General features: G+C 47.1%; 1 protein-coding gene across 1 annotated transcript in view; it reads left to right on the plus strand.

Moving 5' to 3' along the window:
- The window catches only part of DNAH9 (dynein axonemal heavy chain 9), a 286,957-nt gene that overhangs the window by 104,323 nt on the left and 166,210 nt on the right, over positions 1-16,424 (plus strand). The window contains exons 27-31 of the mRNA XM_068976630.1: positions 2,333-2,489; positions 5,152-5,256; positions 11,113-11,270; positions 13,620-13,758; positions 14,805-15,092. Of these exons, the coding sequence (XP_068832731.1) occupies positions 2,333-2,489; positions 5,152-5,256; positions 11,113-11,270; positions 13,620-13,758; positions 14,805-15,092 (847 nt within the window). The remainder of the gene's footprint in view (positions 1-2,332; positions 2,490-5,151; positions 5,257-11,112; positions 11,271-13,619; positions 13,759-14,804; positions 15,093-16,424) is intronic.

The raw sequence follows: 16,424 nt of genomic DNA on the forward strand, positions 1-16,424 counted from the left end.
GTTGGCTGGGGGCCAGGATTCCCCTGTCCAGGCAGTTGCCTTTCATCCTGGGGATACTCAAGGCTATAGCAGGCCCTCAAAGTTCTGGAAGAAGCCTGAGACTAGCAGAGATGGAAGGCCTTGGGTCCAGTGTGGAGACAGAGCTCAGCCTAAGAGCACAGGTTTGGTTAAAGCTGCACATAGAACTCTGAAGATGTAGCTATCAGTGTTGGAGAGAAGCATTGCCAAGTGATCACAGTGACTGAGGAAGGTGAGGTGGGACCTAGCTTTTCACCTTAACCCTGATTTGTCTTCCCACGTGGCTCAGTCAGTAAAGAATCTGCCTGCAGTGCAGGAGACTTGGGTTGGACCCCTGGGTTGGGAAGATTCCCTGGAGGGGAGAGCATGGCAACCCACTCCAGTACTCTTGCCTGGATAATCCCGTGGACAGAGGAGCCTGGCGGACCACAGTCCATGGGGTCACAAAGGGTCGGACATGACTCAGAAATGAACACTTTCACTTTCTGACTCCCCTCACCTTCTGGCCCACCTCCCAGATCAGCAGCTGAAGGGCTTCCGCCATGCCTCAGTGGTAAAAAAAATCTGCAGTGCTGAAGACATGAGCTCAACTCCTGGGTCGGGAAGATCCTCTGGAGAAAGAAATGACAACTCACTCCTGTATTCTTGCCTGGGGAATCCCATGGACAGAGGAGACTGGAGGGCTACAGTCCATGAGTTCGCAGAGTTGGATGTGACTTGGTGACTAGACAACAACAGAACAACAACGTGGTGCAGTTGCATGAGCCCAGCTCCCCAGGGGTTAAAGTCAGCCAGCCCATCCCCACCTCACCCCATTACACAGGAGAACTCCAGGCAGAACAGCAATTCTGCATATTCTCCCCACCCGGGCAAACTGCCTTCCTCGGTTTCTTTGTCAAAGGCTGAAGTAGCTATGGAAATTTCACACCGAATTAAAGGAGAATTCAGGAACTCCAAATCTTTTCAAAGCAATTTTGGTGGCAGTGGAGGTGCAGTCACCATCTGGTGAGAAAAGTGTTAAGTTAGAGATTCTGGTCAACTCTAGCATCAGATTCAGAACCAAAGAGTTCATTTCAGAGACACCTTTTTCCTCAGACAGCACCCCGCCTCCCCACCAATCTAGACTGCAGGTTGAGAGCCTCTGTATTGATTTTCTAGGTATTAAAAAAGCCAATGCCACAGTTTTAAAAGCTGAGATACAATTTACATGTCTTAAAGTTCACCCATTACAAGTGTACAAATCAATGATTTCTAGTACATTAGACTTGTGCAGCCGCGATCACAATTTAGCTCTAGAATATCGCTGTCACCCTGTTTGCAGTCAGGCCTCACTCGCATCACCCTCCCTAGGCAGCTCCTGATGTGCTCTCTCTGCTTCTTCTAGACATTTCATAAGTGGAATAGTATGGGATCTTTTGCATCTGACTTCCTTCGTTTTAATGTTTTTAAGGTTCATCCATGTTGTATGTGTCAGTGCTTAATTCCACTACTTTGTTAAATAGCATTCCATTACACAGATATATTGCATTTTGTTTATTCATTCATGGTTGATGGACACCTGAGTTGTTTCCAGTTTCTTATTGTTATAAATGTTGCTGCTTTGAACATTCCTGCGTAAGTCTTTGCAGGATCTTTTGGTTTGGGCATTTGAACTCTCAGCTGCAGCATGTGGGATCTCGTTCCCTGACCAGGGATGGAACTCGGGCGCCCTGCTTTGGGAGCACGGAGTCTTAGCCACTGGACCACCAGGGAAGTCCCTTGTCATTAACTCTTGAGTCAGCTCTTTGAGGCTTAGGGGGAGACCTGGGAGACTAAAGCAAAAGCCATTCATCTTAAAGGACAGGGACACAGGGACTTGTGTGTACACGGTAGAAGGGACAAAGGATTGTTCGGGATCCCTTTAATAAGGCATGAAGTCCATTCACGAGGACTCCACCCACATAACCTAATCATCTCCTGAAAACCCCACAATCTTTTGGGGGTTAAGATATGGTTTCAACATATGGATTTAGCAGAGATACTAACATTCAGACCACAGTGCTGAGCAAGTGAGAATACCTCTTCACAAATCAACTTAAGAGTACTTGGGCTGGGGCAGTGGGGAGGACGGTGAGAAGTGAGCTAGAGAAATAAGCGAGGGCAAGGTCAAGACAGTCAGGAAGGTGCCATTTAGAAAGCTCCTCCCACAGCGCAGAGGGGAGCAGACTGGTGGGGTCTGGGCTTTCCTTTACCGAAGCTGCATCAAGCCTCTTGTGGCCTTGAAGCTCAGTCCTGTCTCACTAGGACCACCTCCTCCGCCTTTCTGTGTCTGCAGGTGTTACATCACCCTCACCCAGGCTCTGCACCTCACCATGAGCGGGGCTCCCGCAGGACCTGCAGGCACAGGCAAGACAGAGACCACCAAGGACCTGGGCCGGGCGCTGGGCATCATGGTCTACGTGTTTAATTGCTCCGAGCAGATGGATTACAAGGTACAGGCCCAGACTTGGGGGGCTGGGGCTAGGTGGTGGCCCAAACCATTGATCAGCTTTATCCACGCCGCTCTGGCCAAGTTCAGAGACCCAGATCAGGAGGTCTCTGCTTCTTCACAGGAGACCTGGGGACCCTTGGCCCCAGGAGCTGAGTCATCTCCTGTTAAACCTCACCACCATGGAATCCACTTCCACTAATGAGCTCTGCAGCCACAGATGGGTGACTTCCTCTCTGGGACCTTCCTTCCATCATTTGTAAAATGAGGGAACTAAACATATCTCCAAAGGCCTAAATTCACTACTTGACCCAGAACCACAGAAAGGCTCATAAGTGGCTGATACGAAAGTCTTCACATAAAAGCCATAGATGTGCTCTTCTGTAAAAGTGGGCATTTTTCTAGAATTCCTCGAGGGCACAATACTCTACAGGGGCAGATTTGGCTTCTGAAGACAGACTAGAGTAACCTCTGTTCTTTTTTTTTTTTTAACTTTTGGCTGCACTGGGTCTTAGTTGCAGCACATAGGTTTTTCTTGCTGTGGTTGCATACAGAATGTGGGATCTTAGTTCCCTGACTAGAGATAGAACTCCCGTCGCCTGCATTGGAAAGCAGAATCTTAACCCCTGGACCACCAGGGAAGTCACAGTAACCTCTGTTCTTAGCAAGAGATACATAAAAGACAAGTGCAAGGCTAATATTCTTCATTCAGGCACTCTTCATTTTTACATTATTTTAATATCAAACATATTCCAGGCACTGTATCGTAAAGAAAGGCAAGGGAAACAAGACAGCCATTAGGTCACCTCTTAGCAACATTCTGCTCACAGCTAGACCTCATATAGATTCTTTGTTATTAAAGCATAATAATAGATTATCTCACTGTCTCTTTTTTTTTATTGTGTGTATTTTTGTAGACTGTCATAAGTCCCTTTTGGAAATAGGATGGCATTTAAATAAATTTAGGGTGGAAAAAGAAAATAATTACATTAAATAGATCAAATATTTATAGATATAAATGATGTGATATATTGATTGCAAAACAAATTCAATTTTAAAATAGTTTTAGAGACTGCAAGATAGCACTTGCAGTTACCCCATACAGAACTCTTTAAATGAGATTGATCTGCTGCAACTTTAATCATTTCTCTTGTATATAAAATTTTGCTGCACAGAGTTGCAGAATCCTGTAGCACTGTATTTTCTCATAGAAAGCAGAAAAAATGAGGATTCAGGCCCAAAATAGCTGTGCTCCCATAGTCTATGCACTAAATTTTAATATGGTTGCTTTTATTGATGAACACATAAGATAATGTTTCTCTTTAAGCCAGGCTGGAAGAAGAAATATTTCTCTCCCTTTAAAGAAACAAGCTAAGCTTTAGGAATAAACTTTCTAGATTCTTCTCAAGTTAAGCAATGGCAGCATTTCTGAGATAAACATATTCTCCCAAGAGGAACATTCTGGAGGACACACTTATTTAGATGTGGAAGACCTTGGATATTGACTGAAGAAGAAAAGGCATATTTCTTAAAGTCACACCTGACACAGGGAACAGGAAGAGATGAGTTGGCTCCATGGTCAGAGGTCACTACAGTCATTTCACTCAGTCCTTTCAAAACTTGATTACTGAACCCTGACCCCACCAATTCCTCTAAGAGTACAGGATGAGAGGACGAGTCTGCTCTCAATTTGTTTGAACCATGTGAAAATTCAGCCATGTGTGTCTAGTCTAGACACAGATCAGAGCAAGAACAGTAAGTATAGCTGTAGTGGTACACAGCAAAGGTAAGGTGACCACTTCCTGGACACCAGACATCCTTTGTAACCAAGCAGCCTCACTAAGTAGTGTCAAACCTCCTCTTCCCTTTCTTGTTCAGCTACTCAGATAGAGGAATGGAGTGATGGGCAGATGAATAAATGGAGATGGAGAGATAGATGATTGTTTGATCAATCAATAAATAAATGATAGAGAGATTGATGCCTCCCAGCTGGTACTAGTGGTAAAGAACCTGCCTGCCAGTGCAGAGATGTAACAGACGTGGCTTCCATCCCTGGGTGGGGAAGATCCCTGGAGGAGGTCATGGCAACACACTCCAGTATCCTTGCTTGAAGAATCGCATGGACAGAGAAGCCTGGCAGGCTATAGTCCATGGGGTCGCAAAGAGTTGGACATAACTGAAGCAACTTAGCATGCATGCAGAGAGATATATAGATTAGATGTATGCAATAGTTGTTGTTGTTCAGTTGCTGAGTCATGTCCAACTCTTTGTGACTCCATGGACTGCAGCACTCCAGGCTTCTCTGTCCTTCACCATCTCCTGGAGTTTGCTCAAACTCATGTCCATTGAGTCAACGATGCCATCCAACCATCTCATCCTCTGTTGTCCCCTTCTCCTCCTTCCTTCAATCTTTCCCAGCATCAGAGTCTTTTCCAATGAGTTGGCTCTTCCCATCAGATGGCCAAAGTATTGGAGCTTCAGCTTCAACATCAATATTCCAATGAATATTTGGGATTGATTTCCTTTAGGATTGACCAGTTTCTAACCACTGGTCTTTAAGGAATCAGGAGTTCTATAATAAAGGGGATAGAAAATTATCAATACTTAGACATGTAATGGTAAGCCTAGCATGGATGGTAATTTAATCTCTGTACATCTCTTTGCAGTCTTGCGGCAACATCTACAAGGGCCTTGCTCAGACTGGTGCCTGGGGCTGTTTTGATGAGTTTAATCGAATCTCCGTGGAGGTCTTGTCAGTGGTGGCGGTGCAGGTACTGGGGGCAGAAGTTGATGGGAGCACGTGGTCTTCATGCCAAGCACCGAGGCCTTCCGCACCCTCTTGATTTCCCCCCCTCCTCACCTCCCCCCTGTTGGATTTCCTCCATCCGCCTAAATCAGGCATGGGTGCAGCACAGGGTATCCACGGGGCCCTACCAAGGGGAATCCATTTACTGGCCTTGATTCTCCATTTCCTCTTCTGTAAAATGGGAAGAAAGAACATCCATGCACCTGATTCTTGGGGTTGAGGAAAGGCTCAGCAGGATGGCAGAGCCCAGCTCCTTAGAAAAGGCACAGAACTGTCTGTCATGAATACTCACACCTGTGGTGTCCCAGTGCAGCACCTAGTACTAGAGGTTACCAACAAGCTGTCTCCATGTGTCCCTGCAAGGAGCCAGGGGACAAAAGGGAAGCAGTGAGAGACAGATAAACCAAAGTCAGCAGAGAGTTCATCTTGGGCTCCAGAGATTAAATGACCAAGTTCCACATATAGCTGGGATTGTGAAAGAAGCAGGTTCTTGTAGAGTTAGCCAGACAAGGCGGGGGAGAAGTGGTTATGTGTGTCAGCTCTGAAACCACACTGTTCACTTCTGGTCCTGCCACCTACTAGCCATGTGCCCTTGGGCAAGTCAATATCTCAAATTCCACACCTGTAAAGGGGGTGAATAATAATACATACTTGATCTGGTTGTAATAATTGTTGAATGAGTTAACTTAAAGCCCTACACATAGTAGGCACACAATAAATGTCAGTCTCTGATATGATGGTGATGATGGTGGTGGCTGTGGTGATGGTGGTGGTGGTGGTGGTGGTGGTGATAGTGATGGTGATAATGGTGGTTGTGGTCATGGTGATGATGGTGGTGGTGGTCATGGTGATGATGGTGGTGGTGGTGGTGGTGGTGATGGCGGTGGTGGTGATGATAAGGGTGATGATGGATGATGGTGGTGGTGGTGGTGATGGTGATAATGGTGATGATGATGGTGGTGGTTGTGGTGATGGTGATAATGATGGTGGTGGTTGTGGTGATGATGGTGGTGGTGATGGTGATGATGGCGGTGGTGGCGATGATGATAAGGGTGATGATGGATGATGATGGTGGTGGTTGTGGTGATGGTGATGATGGTGATAATGGTGATAATGATGGTGGTGGTTGTGGTGATGGTGGTGGTGCTGGTGACGGTGATGGTGATGGTGGTGGTGGCTGTGGTGATGGTGGTGGTGCTGGTGACGGTGATGGTGATGATGGTGGTGGCTGTGGTGATGGTGGTGGTGCTGATGACGGTGATGGTGATGGTGGTGGTGGTGGTGGTGATAGTGATGGTGATAATGGTGGTTGTGGTCATGGTGATGATGGTGGTTGTGGTCATGGTGATGATGGTGGTGGTGGTGACAGTGATGGTGATGGTGGTGGTGGTGGTGGTGATAGTGATGGTGATAATGGTGGTTGTGGTCACGGTGATGATGGTGGTTGTGGTCATGGTGATGATGGTGGTGGTGGTGATGGTGATGGTGATGATGGCGGTGGTGGCGATGATAAGGGTGATGATGGATGATGATGGTGGTGGTGGTCATGGTGATGATGGTGGTGGTGGTGGTGGTGATGGCGGTGGTGGTGATGATAAGGGTGATGATGGATGATGATGGTGGTGGTGGTGGTGATGGTGATAATGGTGATGATGATGGTGGTGGTTGTGGTGATGGTGATAATGATGGTGGTGGTTGTGGTGATGATGGTGGTGGTGATGGTGATGATGGCGGTGGTGGCGATGATGATAAGGGTGATGATGGATGATGATGGTGGTGGTTGTGGTGATGGTGATGATGGTGATAATGGTGATAATGATGGTGGTGGTTGTGGTGATGATGGTGGTGATGGCGGTGGTGATGGCGGTGGTGATGGTGATGATGGCGTTGTGGCGATGATGATAAGGGTGATGGTGGATGATGATGGTGGTGGTTGTGGTGATGGTGATGATGGTGATGATGATGGTGGTGGTTGTGGTGATGATGGTGGTGGTGATGGTGGTGGTGATGGCGGTGGTGATGGTGATGATGGTGTTGTGGCAATGATGATAAGGGTGATGGTGGATGATGATGGTGGTGGTTGTGGTGATGGTGATGATGGTGATGATGGTGATAATGATGGTGGTGGTTGTGGTGATGGTGGTGGTGATGGTGGTGGTGATGGTGGTGGTGATGGTGATGATGGCGGTGGTGGCGATGATGATAAGGGTGATGATGGATGATGATGGTGGTGGTTGTGGTGATGGTGATGATGGTGATAATGGTGATGATGATGGTGGTAGTTGTGGTGATGGTAACGATAATGGTGATAATGATGGTGTTGGTTATGGTGATGATGGTGACAATGGTGATAATGATGGTGTTGGTTGTGGTGATGGTGACGATAATGGTGATAATGATGGTGGTGGTTGTGGTGATGATGGTGGTGGTGATGGCGGTGGTGATGGCGGTGGTGATGGTGGTGGTGATGGTGATGATAGCATTGTGGCGATGATGATAAGGGTGATGGTGGATGATGATGGTGGTGGTTGTGGTGATGGTGATGATGGTGATAATGGTGATGATGATGGTGGTGGTTGTGGTGATGGTGATGATGGTGATGATGATGGTGGTGGCTGTGGTGGTGATGGTGATGATGATGGCAGTGGTGGTCGGGGTGATGGTGGTGACGATAAGGGTGATGATGACCGTGGTGGTGGTGGTGGTGATGATTACTATCACTATTACTTGAACCCTGAAGGAAATGGGTTGAAGAAAAGTAGAAGGTTGGAACACACAGGACAGGGAAGAAGGGTCTACTCCCTAGTCTCGCCAGTCTCCTCTACACCCTTCACTGCTTCTCAGCTGGCCCAGGTCCAGGCTGTCTTAACAAACTTAGCATCCTAACTGATGAGGCAGTGCCCAGCAGCCACTGTCCCCAGTGTATAACAGACACTGAACTTGCCTAATTTTGAAACTGCCCAACACAAGGGCAGTAATGAGGTCTCCAAGATCAGTTTTGCTTCTGGAGTTAAATGAAATCAATTCAGCCTGGAATTCCCTGATGCTTTCACATTCTCATCCAGGAATATATCTGAGGACGCATTCTCAAGAAAGTGGTCTGACAACCACCTGGGCAAAAGCTGAGCTACTACTGTTTAAAATCATAGATCCCAGAGGGGAAAATTGCACTGTGTTCATGCCGCAATCCAGGTTGGCATGTTGGTGCAGAAGCCACGGCAGCTGTGACAGCTCCCCCGCCCTCCGCTCTCCTCCCTGCCTCTCCTCCTCTCCACTCCTCGCATGTCCATATCCCTCTTCCCAGTAACTTCTACAAAAGTGAGCATGCCTCAGTGTCCTCGTAGGTGGAAATTTTCATTTCTCTGTCAGATTGCTTAAGCAGAATTACGTATCCAACTGGGAGGGGTAAAGCAATTCCAAGAACAATTACTCTGTTATTTTTTAAACATTTAACATACTACTTTCCTTTTTTCTGGAATTTTGCCACTAGTGTAGCAATCAGTTCCCTAGGGTTTGGGTTATACGGGCCAGCCATTACCCTGCGCCTCCAGCTTGGGTCCCCTCCATGTTCCCTGGTCAGGTGTCCCTGATACGTCCTCCTTTCAATAGATTCAAGCCCTGCCTGTGTGTTGGGCTGTGGCTGGAAGCGGTTAGACACAGCAGAGCAGCCAGCAGGGGCTCTAGAACCCAGCACAGCAGTGTTTCAAAAATGCATGCGCCAAACAAATAAATGCTAGTGTCTCAGAGCTAGGGGAGCTCCCGTGTAACACCATTTATAGAGGAGCCTAAGGTCTAAAGTAAAAACACAGAAACATTTTTTAAAATGTAAAATGTGATGAGTGGGTTCCACTTCCCAAAGAAAGCAGACTTCAATCTGCCCCTGCAGAGAGAAGCATGGAGTGAGCCAGGCAGGGTTTTTGATTTTGATGTTTTAATTTTGTATTGGGGTGTAGCTGGTTCACGTTGTTGTGATAGTTTCACCCCACATTCCTCATTGGGTGATGAGGGCAGTGAGGGGCCCCAGGGCAGAGTGGTGCTGTGAGCACCCTGGGAACCAGCAGAGTCTGGGCTGTTGGGCCAGCGCGCCGGGCTCTGGAGGCCACCTCGGCCAGAATGCATGGACATTCTGTGCACGGAGAAGAAGTTTCAGTCTCAAGCTAATTGCTGCGAGCTCAGCAATTCTGTCATTAGAGCTTCACTTGGGAAAGAAGCTGAATCCCGGTTGTGGAACCGCTGGGTGTTCTGGCAGAAACCGCCCTTCTGGACACTGAGAGCCTCACCCGTGGGGGACGGTCCACTGCCTCCAGTCCCTCTTCCTGCCTCTCTCCGTCTGTCTGTGTGTCTGTCTCTCTGGTCCAGCTGTCTGTCTGTCTCTCTCTCTCTCATAAGTGTTCCAGTTCTGACTCTCTCTGCACCTCTCCTCTGTCTCTGTCTTGTTTATGATCCAGCTGTTCCTCTCTCCTGTCTTATACACACTCCAGTTATTTCACTCTGAGCCTCTTTCTCTTGCTTCCCTTTGTGATCAGCTCTGTTTCTCTCCCTCTGCTTCTCCCTCTGGTATATGGCCCAGCTCTCTGTCTCTGTTATTTATAGTCCAGCTCTTCCCCTCTCCTTCTCTCTCATATACACTCCAGCTGTTTTGCTCTCTGTCTCTTTCTCTCTCGCACACATATTCAGACACACATCCCTGCAGCCCAACCTCCACGGAGCCCTTGACTGTTCTAAACACCTGAGCACAGCTGATACACATGAGGTTCATTCAGAACCTTTCAATGGCCCCGACTTCCCAGTTCTGCAGATGTCCTAGGGCCTGGCTGGACAAGGGAGCCCCTTTTGCCTTCCCTCCTTCTGCTGCTGATCATTTTCGCACACACTTTCCCAAAGCAGCAGGTGTGGAAATAAATAGGTGAATTTCATTTCTGTCTCTGTTTCACTGCTCTAAGAATGATCTAGAATCTACATCTGACCAGGTCAAGCTTCAGCTTAAATCTCCTCCAGCTCCAGACCACATTTAAGAAAAACTCTTATCTCTTTAGAAAGACATGACTAGCCCCTGGGCATCTGGCCCAGCCTCCCTTTGCCACTGTGGCTCTTTCCTCTCCTCACCAGACACCCCATCCCTGCTGGACTCACCTCTACAGGAAAGGGCTGTGCTAGAAATGTAGTTGGGGGAGGAGCTGAGAGAGTTAAGACCAGATAAGGACCACACTGCAGTGATGGAGAACAGGTTAACAGTTTCCATGTTAGTTGCTGTTGTTGAGCATTTGTGTGTGTGTGCTAAACTCCTTGTGGACTTTATTTCACTTACTCCTTAGAGCAAGCCCAGGCAGTAGGTCCTGGTGTTCCTTCTTTCCATCTTGTAGTAGCTGAGAGCCCAGGCTCCAGAATCCACAGGCCTGGATTCTGATGCAGATACCAGCACTGAGCAGCTGTGGAGGGCTCAGCAAACTACTCCCCTCTTGGTACATCCAGTTCTTTACAGAGAAAGAGGATGATGGTAGTAAAGAGCCCCCCTCAAATGATCCTGGTGGGGATCCCACGACTTAATCCAAAACTGTGCTTAGGACAGCAGTCAGTACAGGGGGAGGAAACCAGTGCTCAGAGCTGTCCATCTCCAACCTCTTAGACGCCACATGATAGGCATGGGCATGGGGCTAGGGGCGGCCAGATTTCCTTTGGACATGCACCCAGTGCCCATTAGTAAAGGGTCCAGAGCTCAGGCCTCAGGCCTGTCCTTCAGTGTGACCCTGGGGTCCCAGCCTTAGCCACCATCCGACCCCTGGAACACAGAGGGGGCATTTTCCCATGACTTGTTCACCAGGTAAAAAGCATTCAAGATGCAATTCGAGACAAGAAGCAGCGGTTCAGCTTCCTTGGAGAGGAGATTAGCTTGAACCCATCTGTGGGCATCTTCATCACCATGAACCCAGGCTACGCTGGTCGTACAGAGCTGCCCGAAAACCTCAAGGCTCTGTTCAGGTGAGCGTTCACTCTGCCCTGGGCATACAAGGACTCCAGAGAGAAGCTTCTTTATTCTTTCCACTGAAAACATATGACATATATGTTAGAGGAAATGTAGAACATATATTAAAAAGTAGGTTATATAAAACACATTTAATGCCACCAGCAGTAAAATGACTTTTTTGCTGAATTGTGTTCTGTTCTTCTTTACAGGCATAGGATTTATGCATTTGCAGTGTATGTTTGTGGTCTATACACAGTTTTGCATTGTTTTTTAATTTCATAGTTTATCATAATCCTATCATAAATAGTTTCTTCTTCTGTTAGATATTCTTAAGAAATCTCATTTCATGACTGTGTGTTATTCTATCAAGTGCATGGTCCGCAATGTAGTTAGCAAGTCCCCTGTAGTTAAACGTTAAGACTGTTTCTGACATTTAAAATAAATTTATGCATCATGGTAAAATATACATAAGTAGTTTTTTTGTATGCATGATTATTTTCTTTGGCTAGGTTCCCAGAAATGGAATCACTGAGTTAACAGGGAGAAACATTTTTAAGGCTCTCGACACACACTGACAAGTTGCTTTCCACAAACAGTAGTGCCAAGTGACACTCCTGGAAACGAGGCATGGCTGCTGTTCAGTGGCTCAGTCGTGTCCAGCTCTTTGCGACCCCATGGACCACAGCATGCCCAGCTTCTCTGTCCTTCACTATCTCCTGGAGTTTGCTCAAATCCATGTCTATTGAGTCAGTGATGCCATCCAACCATCTCATGTTCTGCTGCCCTCTCCTCGTTTTGCTTTCAGTCTTTCCCAGCATCAGGGTCTTTTCTAATGAGTTAGAAATACCAAAGTATTGGAATTTCAGCTCTAGCATCAGTCCTTCCAGTGAATATTCAGGACTGATTTCCTTTAGGATTGACTGGTTGGATCTCCTTGCAGTCCAAGGGACTCTCAAGAGTGTTTTCCTATACCACAGTTCAAAAGTGTCAATTCTTCACCAATCACTCTTCTTTATGGTTCAACTCTCTCATACATACGTGACTACCAAAAAACCAGAGCTTTGACCATACAGACCCTTCTCAGCAAAGTAAAGTCTCTCCTTTTTAATACGCCATCTAGGTTTGTCATAGCTTTCCTTATAAAGAAATGTAATTGAAGACACGTAACAACTCTAAGCTCCTATAGCAACCCCATGGACTGCAGCCTACCAGGCTCCTCTGTCCATGGGATTTTCCAGGCAAGAGTACTGGAGTGGGGTGCCATTGCCTTCTCCGATTACATACCTAATAATTTTTAAATTAAGTAGTTGTAAGGACTTCTCTGGACTTCCCAGGTGGCATTAATGGTGAACCCCCACCAATGCAGGAGATGTAAGAAACATGGGTTTGATCCCTGAGTCAGGAAGATTCCCTGGAAGGGGGTACGACAACCCACTCCAGTGTTCTTGCCTAGAGAACCTCATGGACAGAGGAGCCTGACTGGCCACAGTCCATAGTGTTGCAGAGTCGGACGCAACTGAAGTGACTAAGCCCAGCACAGCACAGGGACTTCTCTAGCAGTCCAGTGGTTGAGACTTCGCCTTCTAATGCAGTAGGTGGGGATTCAATCCCTGGTCAGGGAGCTAAGATTCCATGTGCCTCATGGCCAAAAAACAAAAGCATAAAACAAAAGCAATGTTGTAACAAATCCAATACAGACTTAAAAAAAAAAAAGAAAAGAAAAGATATACAAGGGAAAGAAATTCTTTAAAAACTAAATAACCATAAAATAAAATGTTACTAGAACTAGAAGGAAAAATCACAGTAAATTCTTATATACAGATAAAAATTCCCTTCGGTATACTATTTCTCATTTTGTGGCAAGGTGGGGTTAACAGGTACTGACTTCAGCTCTTGGCATTTGTATGCAAATAAGTGTAGAATAATCTCTGAGGGTCTGGACTTAGAGGAGATAAGTTTCAGGATGAGGACTGGAGAGATTAGAGAGACTTGGTTCCTCAACAGTAGCCCCAAATCTGTGATAATTTGGGGCTAATTACTAACCTGTAATCTGCTAATTACTCAGGCTTCACTAATCTGTGCCTTGTGTAAAGCACACTAGACTTAGCTGGCAAGACGTGAGTCGTAGCGCCAACTCTGTCCCCATCTGATCACATCATCCATCACCTTGAGCGCACAAGTCCACTCCCTTTACCCTTATTAATTAATTTTAACGTTAAAAATCTCGATGAAATCATTGCCAAGGTCCCAGTTCCCACCCTCATACATGGGTTCATCTATGATCTCAGCCAGTGTCTCTTGTCTCACAAGCTCCTGTCCAGGTGTGGCTGAGCACCCAGTCAGCCCTATGTCTCCCTCTCCAGGCCTTGTGCAATGGTTGTCCCGGACTTTGAGTTGATTTGTGAAATCATGCTGGTGGCTGAAGGATTCATCGAGGCACGGTTACTAGCCAGGAAGTTCATCACCCTTTACCAGCTGTGCAAAGAGCTTCTCTCTAAACAGGTAACCCTCCCTGGTTACACCAGGTGACCACTCAAGTGTGATTGTCCCAGCTCTGGATGGGTTCTGGAGCTGGGGTATTAGGGAGACATAGCACCTTCTCATAATAGATTCTTTACTGTCTGAGCTGCTTATCAGACTTCCCTCTATGGGCTTCCCTCATAGGTCAGTTGGTAAAGAATCCACCTGCAATGCAGGAGACCCCGGTTCAATTCCTGGGTCGGGAAGATCCACTGGAGAAGGGATAGGCTACCCTCTCCAGTATTCTTGGGCTTTCCTTGTGGCTCAACTGGTAAAGAATCTGCCTGCAATACAGGAGACCTGGGTTTGATCCCTGGGTTGGGAAGGATCCCCTGAAGAAGGGAAAGGCTACCCACTCCAGTGTTCTGGCCTGGAGAATTCCATAGTCCATGGGGTCACAAAGAGTCGGACACGACTGAGTGACTTTCAGTTTTTCAGTTTCATAATAGATAGTCACTGTGCCCATAAGCGTATTCAAAGCTCTGCAGACTTCTGTAATAAAGATAACTTCTATAAATAAACCATAACAAGGAAACTTCTATAATAAAGATACATGTTTATTATCTTAGCTAAGATAATAAAGATACATGTTTATTATTAACTGAAAAATTTGGCTTAGCCCAGCATTTAAGAAATAAACCTGTTTGGCCACAGTGGTCCATTTTTTAATACAATACTCAGTAACTACCAGCGTCCCATAAGAAACATTGCAGTGGCCAGTGACAGCCCTTGGAGGGAGTGGTCTCTGCCTGAAGGAGCATGAGATCTGGGAAGAAGACTGGGGAGAGAGGGTCAGACATCAAATGGCACCCCAGTGCTCTTTGCTTCTGGCCCTTAAATGTGGCTTCTTTCCAGGCCAGACCAGGAACTAGGAACCCAGAATCTTCACCTGCTAGGTCATAGATCTTTTCTTTTGCCCCCACCTTGACATCCCAAGTGACCTAGTAGTGACGGGATATCTAATTCTGCCGACACAAGCCTGAGCCCGTGGGTCCCGCGTTCCAGCATCTCTGGTCCCCTTCCCCCAGGATCACTACGACTGGGGCCTGAGGGCCATCAAGTCTGTGCTGGTGGTGGCTGGATCCCTGAAGCGAGGAGACCCTGACCGGCCCGAGGACCAAGTCCTGATGCGCTCGCTGCGAGATTTCAACGTCCCCAAGATCGTGACTGACGACATGCCAGTATTCCTGGGCCTGATCGGGGACCTGTTTCCTGCCCTGGATGTCCCTCGGAGGAGAAATCTCGACTTCGAAGCCCTGGTTAGGAAGGCGATGGTGGAGCTGAAACTCCAGGCTGAGGACAACTTTGTGCTCAAGGTACATAGGGTTTTTCCTCCCTTCTGAGATTTGTCTCTTAATTCTCTTCTTTGACAATAGGTTACACTTTGTCCTTAATCCAAAGGGCTGCTTTCAATGTACAGATATTCATCGACTTTGCAAAAACTCAGTTCACTTCAATAGCTCTTAATAGGGGCTTCCCTCATGGCTCAGGGGTAAAGAATCTGCCTACAATGCAAGAGACGTGGGTTTGATCCCTGGGTCAGGAAGATCCACTGGAAGAGGAAATAGAAACTCTCTCCAACATTCTTGCCCAAGAAATCCCATGGACAGAGGAGCCTGGCTGACTATAGTCCATGGGATCTCAGAGAGTCGGGCGTGACTGAGCAACTAAACAGCAGCAACAGCTCTTTAGAGGGACACCCACAGTGTGGAATGTGTCATAGGAATGCAAGAGAAGGACAGAGCCCCTACTGTCGGGGGGTTCACATTCTCACAGAGGAATGAGACACAGGCTCTGTTATATCGCGTTCCTTTCCCGTGAATTACTTCATGCACCATAATAACATTGATGCATCTCAGAAACCTTACTTTCTGCAAAACTGCTCGGCAAAAATAACACTTAGGGCAAAGAAGGCTTCCCTGGTGGCTCAGATGGTAAAGAATCTGCCTGCAATGCAGGAGGCGCAGGTTTGATCCGTGGATCGGGAAGAACCCCTGGAGAAGGGAGCAGCTACCCAGTCCAGTATTCTTGCCTGGAGAATCCCATAGACAAAAGGGCCTGCAGGGCTCCAGTCCATGGGCTCCAGGGTCGCAAAGAGTTGGACATGACTGAGTGACTACCACTTTCACTCAAAATGTACAGAGTATTGTACCCAAAGCCCTAAAAACTCAGCAATGTGTTATTTCATCAAAAAGCTCTGGTTTGAGAAGGCATCCTGCAGTCTTTTAAAAGTGGTGATATTAACTTGGAAAGAAAAGGAATAGTCCCATGGAGGTGTGAAAACTGGGAAGGAGATGTAACAGTAAATTTCTGGAAAGATGGAGAGAGAATGGAAGAAGACTGACAGGTCAAGCAGAGCAGAGGGGCGCTGCGGGTGTAGAAAGGGCTTCAGGGGACCAGGAGCCAGGAGGCAGCCAGTCTGCCAAGCAGAACCTCGGAGCAGCTCTGGGCTCAGAGCAGGTAGTGAAGGAGGGCAGGGAATAAGGAAGAGAGGTGAACACAGCCAGGGGGTGGGGGCAACGTTAAGACACATCGTAATGGGATTTCAGAAGTCAAGGGTCAAGAGGAAAAAATGAAAGTTTTGTGGCTGGGTGATGGATTGAGGTGTACAGGTGACCCACAAAGGAATGAAGTTCAGGATGATATCA

Source organism: Capricornis sumatraensis, chromosome 8 (genome assembly GCF_032405125.1).
Source record: "Capricornis sumatraensis isolate serow.1 chromosome 8, serow.2, whole genome shotgun sequence".
NCBI classification, from domain to species: domain Eukaryota; kingdom Metazoa; phylum Chordata; class Mammalia; order Artiodactyla; family Bovidae; genus Capricornis; species Capricornis sumatraensis.